This window comes from Pan paniscus, chromosome 2 (assembly GCF_029289425.2).
Source record: "Pan paniscus chromosome 2, NHGRI_mPanPan1-v2.0_pri, whole genome shotgun sequence".
NCBI classification, from domain to species: Eukaryota; Metazoa; Chordata; class Mammalia; order Primates; family Hominidae; genus Pan; species Pan paniscus.
The window spans coordinates 165187178-165199933 of NC_085926.1; the positions used below are offsets into that span (position 1 = coordinate 165187178).

The window sequence follows — 12756 nt, forward strand, 5'->3', positions numbered from 1 at the left end:
AGTCTGTAATAAAACACACTTTAAACCAACAAAGATTAAAAGAGACGAAGAAGGCCATTACATAATGGTAAAGGGATCAATGCAACAAGAAGAGTTAACTATCCTAAATATGTATGCACCCAACACAGGAGCACCCAGATTCATAAAGCAAGTTCTTGGAGACTACAAAGAGATGTAGACTCCTATACAATAACAGTGGGAGACTTTAACACCCCACTATCAATATTAGACAGATCAATGAGACAGAAAATTAACAAGGATATCCAGGACTTGAACTCAGCTCTGGACCAAGTGGACTTAATAGACATCTACAGAACTCTCCACCCCAAATCAACAGGATATACATTCTTCTCAGCATCACATCACACTTATTCTAAAATTGACCACATAATTGGAAGTAAAACACTCCTCAGCAAATGCAAAAGAATGAAAAGCATAACAGTCTCTCAGACCACAGTGCAATCAAATTAGGAATCAGGATTAAGAAACTCACTCAAAACTGCACGACTACATGAAAACTGAACAACCTGCTCCTGAATGACTCTGGGTAAACAACAAAATGAAGGCAGTAATGAAGATTTCTTTGAAACCAATGAGAACAAAGACACAATGTACCAGAATCTCTGGGACACATTTAATGCAGTGTGTAGAGGGAAATATATAGTACTAAATGTCCTGAAGAGAAAGCTGGAAAGATCTAAAATTGACAAGCTAACATCACAATTAAAAGAATTAGAAAAGCAAGAGCAAACAAATGCAAAAGCTAGCAGAAGACAAGAAATAACTAAGATCAGAGCAGAACTGAAGGAAATAGAGACACAAAAAACCCTTCAAAAAACCAATGAATCCAGGAGCTGTTTATTTGAAAAGACCAACAAAGTAGATAGACCACTAGCCAGACTAATAAAGAAGAAAAGAGAGAAGAATCAAATAGATGCAATAAAAATGGCAAAGGGGATATCACCACCGATCCCACAGAAATACAAACTACCATCAGAGAATACTATAAACACCTCTCTGCAAATAAAGTAGAAAATCTAGAAGAAATGGATAAATTCCTGGACACATACACCCTCCCAAGATTAAACCAGGAAGAAATTGAATCCCTGAATAGACCAAAAACAAGTTCTGAAATTGAGGCAGCAATTAATAGCCTACCAACCAAAAAAAGTCCAGGACCAGATGTATTCATAACCGAATTCTACCAGAGGTACAAAGAGGAGCTGGTACCATTCCTTCTGAAACTATTCCAAACAATAGAAAAAGAGGGACACCTCCCTAACCTATTGTATGAGGCCAGCATCATCCTGATACCAAAACCTGGCAGAGACAAAACAAAAAAAGAAAATTTCAGGCCAATATCCCTGATGAATATCTATGCGAAAATCCTCAATAATACTGGCAAACCAAATCAAGTAGCACATCAAAAAGTTTATCCACAATCAAGTCGGCTTCATCCCTGGATGCAAGGCTGGTTCAACAAACGCAAATCAATAAATGTAATCCATCACATAAACAGAACAAATGACAAAAAACATATGATTATCTTAATAGATGCAGAAAAGGCCTTCAACAAAATTCAACAGCACTTCATGCTAAAATCTCTCAATAAAACTAGCTATTGATGAAACATATCTCAAAATAATAAGAGATATTTATGACAAACCCACAGCCAATATCATATGGAATGGGCAAAACCTGGAAACATTCCCTTTGAAAACCAGCAAAAGACAAGGATGCCCTCTGTCATCACTCCTATTCAACATAGTATTGGAAGTTCTGGCCAGGGCAATCAGGCAAGAGAAAGAAATTAAGAGTATTCAATTAGGAAAAGAGGAAGTCAAATTGTCTCTGTTTGCAGATGACATGATTGTATAATTAGAAAACCCCATTGTCTCAGCCCAAACCTCCTTAAGCTGATAAGCAACTTCAGCAAAGTCTCAGGATACAAAATCAATGTGCAAAAATCACAAGCATTCCTATACACCTATAACAGACAAACAGAGAGCCAAATAAAGAGTGAGCGCCCATTCACAATTACTACAAAGAGAATAAAATACCTAGGAATACAAGTCACAAGGGATGTGAAGAACCTCTTCAAGGAGAACTACAAACCACTGCTCAAGGAAATAAGAGAGGACACAAACAAATGGAAAAACATTTCATGCTCATGGATAGGAAGAATCAATATCATGAAAATTGTCATACTGCTGAAAGTAATTTATAGATTCAATCCTATCCCCATCAAGTTAACATTAACTTCTTCACAGGATTGGAAAAAAATTACTTTAAATTTCATATGGAAACAAAAAAGAGCCCGCATGGCCAAGACAACCCTAAGCAAAAAGAACAAAGCTGGAGGCATCACACTACCTCACTTTAAAGTATACTACAAGGCTACAGTAACCCAAAACAGCATTGTACTGGTACCAAAACAGATATATAGACCAATGGAACAGAACAGAGCCCTCAGAAATTATGCCACACATCTACAGCCATCTGATCTTTGACAGACATGGCAAAAACAACTAAAAGAAAAGGATTCCCTATTTAATAAATGGTGTTGGGAAAACTGGCTAGCCATAGGCATAAAACTGAAACTGGATCCCTTCCTTACACCTTATACAAAAATTAACTCAAGATAGGTTAAAGACTTAAATGTAAGAACGAAAACCATAAAAACCCTAGAAGAAAACCTGGCAATACCATTCAGGACATAGGCATGGGCAAAGGCTTCATGACTAAAACACGAAAAGCAATGGCAACAAAAGCCAAAATAGACAAATGGGATCTAATTAAACTAAAGGGCTTCTGCACAGCAAAAGAAACTATCATCAGAGTGAACAGACAACCTACAGAATGGAAGAAAATTTTGGCAAACCATCCATTGGACAAAGGGCTAATATTCAGAATCTAAAAGGAACTTAAATTTACAAGAAAAAAACAAACAACCCCATCCAAAAGTAGAAAAAGGATATGACAGACACTTCTCAAAAGCAGACATTTATGCAGCCAACAAACAAACAAACAAAAAGCTCATCATCACTGGTCATTAGAGAAATGCAAATCAAAACCACAATGAGATACCATCTTACGCCAGTTAGAATGGTGATCATTAAAAATTCAGGAAACAACAGATGCTGGAGAGGATGTGGAGAAAGAGGAATCCTTTTACACTGTTGGTGGGAGTGTAAATTAGTTCAACCATTGTGGAAAACAGTGTGGTAATTCCTCAAGGATCTAGAACTAGAAATACCATTTGACCCAGCAATCCCATTACTGGGTATATACCTAAAGGATTATAAATCATTATATTATAAAGACACATGCACACATATGTTTATTGCAGCACTGTTCACAATAGCAGACTTGGAAGCAACCCAAATGCCCATCAATGATAGACTGGATAAAGAAAGTGCGGTACATATACACCATGGAATATTATATAGCCATAAAAAAGGATGAGTTCATGTCCTTTGCAGAGACATGGATGACACTGGAAACCATCATTCTCAGCAAACTATCACAAGAACAGAAAGCCAAACACCACATGTTCCCACTCATAAGTGGGAGTTGAACAATGAGAACACATGGACACATCAAACACTGGGGCCTGTTGGGGGGTGGTGGGATAAGGGAGGGATAGCATTAGGGGAAATCCCTAATGTAGTGATGGGTTGATGGATGCAGCAAACCACCATGGCATGTGTATACCTATGTAACAAACCTGCATGTTCTGCATATGTACCCAGAACTTAAAGTGAAATTAAAAAAAAATCATGAAGAAACAAAAAATTGGAATATATATATATATATATATATATATATATATATATATAACTAGTAAGGAGATTAAATCTGTTAGCAAAAATTTGCCAATAATGAAAAGTCCTGGACCTAATTGCATTACTGGTGAGTTCTATCACACATTTGAAGAAATAACACCAGTCCTCAAACTTTTCCAAAAGATTGAAGAGGAGGGACATCAACTCGTTGATACTAAGGCCAAACAAAGACACTACAAGTAAAGAAAACATCAGAACAATATCATTTATAATCAGTGATGTAAAAATCTTCAAAGTACAAGCAAACCAAATTCGGCAGCATATTAAAAACGGTTATACATCATGATCAAATAAAATTTATTTCTGAAATGTAAGGATGGTTCGGCATATGAAAATCCATCAGTGTAATACACTACATTTATAGAATGAAAGAAAAAAACACATAATCATCTAAATTTATGCAGAAAAAGTATTTGACAAAATCCAACACACTTTTATGATAAGAACAACCAACAAACTAGGAATAAAAGGGAAATGCCTCTACATAATAAAAGTAATATGCCAATAACCCACAGCAAACATCAAACTCAATGGTGAAAAATAGAACAATTTCTAAGATCTAGAGCAAGGCAAGGATGCCTGCTTTTGCTACTTCTATTCAATATAAGTAGCCAGAACAGACAAGAAAAAGAAATAAAAGACATTTGAATTAGAAAGGAAGAAGTAAAATTATCTTTGTTCACAGATGGTGTGATCTTATATGTAGAAAACACTAAAGATTCCACAAAAATATGTTAGAATAAATGAAATCAGCAAAGTAGTAGGATACAAAGTCAATAGGCAAATACCAGTTGTATTTCTATATGCTAACAATGAAAAATCTGAAAAGGAAATTAAAGAAACAATTCCATTCACAATAGCATAAAAAAGAAACAAACTTAGAAATCAACATAACCAAGGAGGTGGAAGACTTATGCAATGAAAACTATAAAACATTGCTGAAAGAAATTAAAGAAGCCACACATAAAAAGAAACATATCTCATGTTCATGAACTGGAAGAGTTAATAGTGGTAAGGTGCCAATGTTACCCAAAGTGATCTACACATTCAATATAATCCCTATCAAAAGCTCAATGACATTTTTCGTAGAAATAAAAAAACCCATCATAAAATTCACATGCAATCACCAGGGACCCTGAATAGCCAAAACAATATTAAAAACAAGAACAAAGCTGGAAGACTCACACTTTCTGATTTCAAAACTTATTACAAAAATACTGTAATCAAAACAGTGTGATACCAGTACAAAGACAGACATACAGACCAATGAAATGGGATAAACAACCCAGAAATATATCCTCACATATACAATCAAATTATAATGATTTTTAAAAAGTATCCTTATGGTATAAAACTTATTTTGAAATATGTATATATTGTGGAATTGCTAAATCAAGTTAATTAACATATGTATTATCTCACCAATCATTTTTTTGTGTGTGTGGTGAGAACACTTAAAATTCACTCTCTTAGCCAAATAATTTTTGACAAGGGTGCCTAGACCATTCAATGGGGGAAAGAAAGGTCTTTTCAACAAATGGTGCTGGAAAACTTGATATCCATAGGCAAAATAATGAATCTGGACCTTTGATACCATGTACAAAAATAAACTCAAATCGATCAAAGACCTATATGTAAAACCTAAAACTACAAATACCTTAGAAGAAAGTATAGGCCCAGGACATTGGCTTTGGAAATGAATTCTTAAATATGACACTGAAGGAACAGGCAAGAGCAACCACAAAAGTAGACAAATTGGACTTAATAAAAACTGGAAAAAAACTGCATCCAAAGACACTATCAACAGAGTAAAAGGGCAATCCACAGAATGGGAGGAAATAGTTGCAAATAATATATCTTAAGAAGAAGCAGTATCCAGAATATAATAAGGAACTCCTATAACTCAACAATGAAAAAACAAATAACCCAATTAAAATAAGAGCTAAGGAATTGAATAGACATTTCTCCAAAGAGTATATACAAATTACTTATTAAGCACATGAAAAGATGCTTAACATTATTAATCATTAGGAAAATGCAAATCTAAGCTACAATATTGTACCACCTCAGACCCATGAGGATGACTATTCTCCCCCCGACCCCACCAAAAAAATAAAAGAACAAGTATTGTCAAGAATATGTAATAATCGGAACATTTGTGCCCTGTTGGCAGTAATGTAAAACACCAACCAGATGCTGGCACCATACTACTTATACAGCTTGCAGAACTCTAAGCCAAATAAACTTCTTTTATTTATAAATTATGTAGCCTTGGTTATTCCTTTACAGCAACACTAAAAGGTCTAAAATAACCACACTTCTAAATGCTAAAAAATCTTTCCTAGTTTCATTGTAAGTCATAGTTTCTCACATTCTGATAGTAACCTTAAATGTAAATATATGGCAACTAATACAAGGTTAATAATTTTAGGCTGGCAAGAAGAAAATGATTTTATCCATTGAACAGAATTGCTCAGTATTTCCTAAGATGAGAACAGACTGTTTTAGAAAAATGAGCTAGAAATTTACCTGCAAGTGTAATCCTAGTACTGGAATTGTTGCATTCTAAACGATGAGAAGGAAGTAAGTTGAGTCTTTCATTTGTATCAAAAATAAAGAATCTCTCAAGTCCTTGATATTGTTTTGTTATAGGCTTACTTCTGCAGGCTATTTCTTGTAACAACTAAGAAACAAAATATTTAACAATATTATTTTCTAACTCATTAACACAAACAAGCATATTCATTTATCAGATACCTACTTGGTATCTGATATACTTGGCACAAATTCTTCCCTCATCAAGTTTAGTTTCTAACAGTGGAGACAAATAATAAAACAACATTTATATATAGGAAGTTCTAACTACAGTTACAGTAATTCTCTGAAAGTTGATACTAATCCAAAGAGGACAGAAGTTCATGAAATAAAATAAACTTTTTTCTCTTTCTTCCTTTATTTTCATCCCTCAGTGTCTTTGCACATAAATTATCCTGGAATACAGAGTTACTTTCACACGCAGTGGCTTTGAACTAGTGTCTTTGTCTATATATAAAATAATTTCAAAACTGAAGGTGAAATACCAATGGGAAATATCTCCCCTGACAATGGTCATGGGAAAAAAAAATGTAAGTTAACAAAACACTCATCATGAAGCAAATATAAAGTAGGAAACTGTGGCAAGAGGAAGATAAGTAATTTATGAAGTTTATATAGCTAGAAACTAGCAGACCTAGGCTTTGAATATAGGTCTGCCTGATTTGAAACCTAGACTTATCCTGCCACCCTATTAATTCATTTTTACATGTTCTTATTCTAGGATTGAATATAACTGGGATTTTAAAAAATGTGAATCTAGTAGAAACAGATTAGGAATTCATTAGTAAGAGCTCTAGATGAGGTTATAGTATAATCAGAGTAGCTATCAGTTTTTAATAATTCCGTAATGAATCTAACTAATGCCCAAATATAGTCTGTTCCCATAAATCAATGTAAAGCAACTTGCTTTAATTTTTTATAAATTTATAAATTATATAAATGAGATCATATTAAAGAACAAAGCTAGTGACCAATAAAGCATGTCATTCAAAGACAAATCGAAATCCAAAATTCTCAGCACATATCCCCTGGCCCTCCCAGACACCAATAAACAATTACAGAATTCTTTCCACTCTACTGAAGCTTATATTTGAATTATGCAATCGCAAATCTGGAAGAGTTTTGAATGTCTTGGTTTACAGATAAAAATCCTAAAATAGTTATGTTTTGTTTACTTTTAGCACAAACTTACAAAGTTAACTATTGATAGTTTTAGAGCCAGAACAAAGGACCCCTAACTAGTCCATTGCTTTCCTAACTACTGCCCTACAAATTAGTACTTAATTCCGTAGGAAGTACCACCTTACACAGAAATCATTTTCTGAAAACTGAAGTACAAAATGAACAATTTTATACTCAATTTGGATGGAGCACAATAGATTTCTAAGTCATTTCTTCTGATGGAATGGCTTCTACTAGGACAGAAAAAGAGGGAAATAGGTTCAGGTATAGTTCTTAGGAATGAAAAGAAAGTAGATTCAACCACTTTATTCAGAAGCAGGAACTCAGTCTGCAAACTGTGAAGTACCAATTATGATGGCCACTTTAGAAAGCTCTATTTTACAGCTCCCCTCCACCTGCTTTTCACCTTTTGTTTTGCAACTCTTCAAATTCTCTTGTGATCCAACAACTTAATTCTTTATAGAGATTGGCCATCTCCTATAATAAGATGCTCAGGGAGAACCTTTGGCACTCAGCTTAAGTCCTGTCTTACCAGTGGTGGAAAATTTCTGTGAAACTATTTACACTTTTTTATTCCTCAGATATAATTACCTAGGAATGGATTAAAACATTATTTTATTTATAAAAGGGGCAATCCTGGAGTCAGAAACCCATTAGTTTGTTGAGAATTCTTTTAAAATCCATGACAGATTATTCCTGAAATAACTTCAAATCTCTCAATCCAATATCCCCCATGAGGAAAAGGCAAGCTTTACATAACACTATTTTATTACTGTCCAGGACTACCTTTAGTCTCACCTAATTGAAAAAAAACAATAACCATGTAAGCCATTTTACAACAGTCACTGGTTTTTGATTATGTCAGCAGCTTTGAGCTGCTGAGAACTTTATGGATCCTATGCACTTAAACACTCATTCAGATTGTTTCCTGAACTAGCTCTGTCAGAACATATTTTATACTGAGCAATATTTTATACTGAGCAATGGATAGTCTTAAATTGAATAAAACAAGAATGTATACCAGCCACACACACATTCCCATCTCCCCCCCAACCCTTTTCTTTTTTTTATGAGATAGAGTCTCACCCTGTCACCCAGGCTGGAGTGCAATGGCGCGATCTCAGCTCACTACAACCTCCGCCTCCCGGGTTCAATCGATTCTCCTGCCTCAGCCTCCTGAGTAGTTGGGTAGTTGGGATTACAGGCACCTGCCACCACGCCCAGCTAATTTTTGTATTTTTAATAGAGACAGGGTTTCACCATGTTGGCCAGGCTGGTCTTGAACTCCTGACCTTGTGATCCACCCACCTCAGCCTCCCAAAGTGCTGGGATTACAGGCGTGAGCCACTGTGCCTGGCCTTTTTTTTTTTTTTTTTTAACTTTTAAGTTCAGGAGTACTTGTGCAGGTCTGTTACATAGGTAAATTTGTGTCATGGAGATTTGTTGTACAGATTATTTCATCACCTAGGCATTAAGCCTAGTACCTACTAGTTATTTTTTCTAATTCTCTCTCTCCTCCCACTCATCACCCTCTGATAAGCCCCAGTGTATGCTGTTCCCCTCTATATGTTCATGTCACACACCTTCCTTTTAAGAAACATCTAAACTTAGTGACACACCTGTTACATTAATTGAATAGAGTAGTATGCATTAACATATAAAAGAAGGAAAGGAACCCTGCTGTAAATTATTGGTGCTATGTAAGTCACAGCTATCCTGACAGACTCTGATCAGTTGAGAGTAGACCAGGAATTCAATGGGATGCAAATCATCAGACTATCTAACTAAATGAAAGGTTCCCTGAGAAAGTGGATTGGATAAATAGGCAGGGCCTGAGGGCAATACATGTTTCCTTATCCTCTCCTATTGAATTGAAGAGAACGGCAGGAAAGAGTTTTCCCAGTGAATTCCTTTGAGTTTATTACTGCTTTATTACTTTTGAGTCAGATTCATAGTTCATTAATTTTTACTTTTTTCTTGCATTTGGGATTATAAATTTCCCAGTAAGTAGTATTTGAGTTTCATCCTATACATTATTTATCTGTGATGTTTTTGCTTACATTCAGTTCTAAATATTTCTACCTTCTATTTTAATTTTTTCATTAACCTGGACATATTTGGATGGGCGCAGTGGCTCATGCCTGTGATCCCAGCACTTTGGGAGGCCGAGGCGGGTGGATCACGAGGTCAGGAGATCGAGACCATCCTGGCTAACACGATGAAACCCCATCTCTACTAAAAATACAAAACGTTAGCCAGGCGTACTGGTGGGCGCCTGTAGTCCCAGCTACACGGGAGGCTGAGGCAGGAGAATGGCGGGAACCCGGGAGGCGGAGCTTGCTGTGAGCCACGACGGCACCACTGCACCCCAGCCTGGGCAACAGAGCAAGACTCCGTTTAAAAAAAAAAAAAAAAAAACCTAGACATATTTGAATTGTATTAATTTTGTTAGCATTTTGCTATCAATTTATAATTTATTGTATTATGGTTGGAAAACACTGTGTGTAATATGATTTCTTTAGCATTTGTTGAAACTTCCTTTGTGGATTTATTTTTGTAATGTGTTGTAACATGTATTTTGTAAATGTTCCATGTGTTCTTGCAAAGAACACACATTCTCTAATTATTGAGTATGTGGTTCAAAATATGTTCTTTAAACTTATTTGTATTGATCAAATCTTCTCTATCTTTACTAATAGAAATCTTATTGGATTGATGGATTTGTCAATAATACCATGTGGTTTTGTCCATTTTTGCTACAATATATCTGAGGCTATATTGATAGGTACATACAAATTCAGATTTCCTTTAATCTTTCTATTAAATAGTTGATTTTATCATGTACATAATGGTCCCCTTTACCTTGATAATGTTTTATTACCTTAAATTTTTTTTTTAAATTAGTGCTTGCCTTTACTCTGAAATTCCTCCCCTGACCCCATGTTTTAAGCAGGTTTCTGGTAAAATAACTAGACACACACACACACTATCCACATTTATTCTAATTACTTATATGATTGGGTTTATTCCCGTCAGCTTTACTCTTTCTACTTGCTGTCAAGAATTGTGAAGGTCTGAGATTTTATCCTATGTGCAAGCCTGTTATAGTTTCATGGATGCTGGACGAAGACACAAGACTCCTTGGTCAGAGACAAATGACTTTATCACTCACAACAATAGCAGTTGCCAGAGTATCATCATTTGCACCAATTCCCAGAATTGTCCCAGTTTTCACAGGACATCATGAAGAGAGCCACGTGACATCTGCACATACCCTGAGCTGTGTTACAGGAGAGAAATCCTGATCTTAGGAAATCCAATTATTTTATACTGGGCAGTAAGCCTGCCTGACCTTTGCCAGAGGAAAACATTATTTTTATTACACCAGACAGTAAACAAACCTAGTCTTTGCTCTGAAGAGGGACATAATCTCTATATTTCAAGGCTGTTATCTATACAAGCACCCTTGAAAATATACTTTGGAACAAATAGAGTCAGTGGTTTTGCTCAAAAGATGTGCAAAAAAACATGAGAGACCCAAGAGGAATTGTACACCCAGCACTTAACCATACTATTTTTCCTTTGATGCATTTATTTCCTGACTGTTTTAATTAATTGGATTTTCTATAGTCCCCTTTTCCTTTAGTATTTTGGATGACATACATTATGTCTGTAACATTTTAATTGTTACTCAAAGTATTTAACATGTATAACTAAAACACTAAGTCAACAATCCCTACAATGATCTCTACCTTCCTTTATAATACAGAATCTTAGTACTTTTAACTCTAATCATACATATCTAACAGTCTTACAAGTTATGGTACATATTATTCTCATTCAAATTTCTTCTTTTATAATTCTCAAATTGGGCATTCTAATAATTATTTTGTAATACGTCTAATATATTTGCCATTTTCCCCTCACACCATTATTTCTTGCATCCTACTTCTTCCTTCCAGGTTTAATTTCTTCCTTTTTGAAGTATATCATTCAGATGTTCATTTAAGAGGGGAAATAACTAAATTACCTGAACTTTTGTCTAAACTTGCCATTATTTTATTCTTGGTCTTGAATGAAAGTTTTGCAAGCCTTAGAATTCTAGATTGTTAGTCAGTTCTATTAGAAGTTTGAAGATAATGTTCCACTGTGTTACACTGTTGAGGCTATCTGTTGCTGTGCATGAGAATTTAATGTCAATCTGGTAATTGCTCTTTGGAGATAATTTTCTGTTGTCTTTTATTGCTTTTAAGATTTTCTATGAGGTATCTCAAAAATAAGTCATAGTGCGAATTTGTTTTTATTTATATTGTTCAGGAATTGTACTTTGTTATTTCACAATCTGTCGTATTACTAACTCTTCATATGTCTTTGCTGCAATACAAGCAATTTTTAAAACTTATCTTCCAGGGTAATATGTCTCTCCTTATTTGTATTTAATATGCTGTTTATATCCATTTTATTATAATTTGAATAAATATATTTTGAATGTTAGAAATTTTTATTGGCCTTCATAAATGGAGCAGTCCATACTGTCTTATTCTTAAGTTCTTTTTATTTCTTCCTTTCTATTTTTAAACATTTTAAATATAGTCTCACAGGATAGAGATTGAGTCTCTCTCTCTAGAGCAAACAGCAGGTTTGTTTACTGTCTAGTGTAATGAAGATAGTCTTCCTCTAGGACAAAGGCCTGGCAGGCTCACTGCCCAGTGTAAAAGATCGGGTTTCTTAAGGTCAGGATTCCTCACTTATTACACAGCTCACTGTATATATAGATGTCACCTGGTACTCTTCATGTTGCCCTGTGGAAATCTGGAAATTGAAGTTCTTGTTTTCTCTGCTGAAATGCATGCTTTGATCAATTGTTTTCTTCACTGGGGGGACGAGAAGATAAGCCCATCTGAAGTGGAGCTTTATTTTGTGGAATCTATTGTGGGATAAGGTGTAAGCATGTCCTTTTATAAAGTATTAGTACTTACTTCTGTCAGATACATCAGGATATTAATAGGCATGGATTAACAATAATGTTAATGTCTTGGCTTCAAGTTTCCAAGCAAGAAATACATATGCAAATGTATATTTGGGTATGTATATCCAAACCTATGCTAAATGAAAGCCCAAGATATCTATTTTC

The 12756-nt window shown here is 34.9% G+C and overlaps 1 protein-coding gene across 15 annotated transcripts in view; it reads right to left on the minus strand.

The window, feature by feature from the left end:
• ZBBX (zinc finger B-box domain containing) overlaps positions 1-12756 on the minus strand; it is a 140327-nt gene that overhangs the window by 53138 nt on the left and 74433 nt on the right. For all 15 annotated transcript variants that reach the window (XM_057301954.2, XM_055110640.3, XM_055110643.2 and 12 more), the window contains one exon: positions 6375-6528. In XM_057301954.2, the coding sequence (XP_057157937.1) occupies positions 6375-6528 (154 nt within the window). The remainder of the gene's footprint in view (positions 1-6374; positions 6529-12756) is intronic.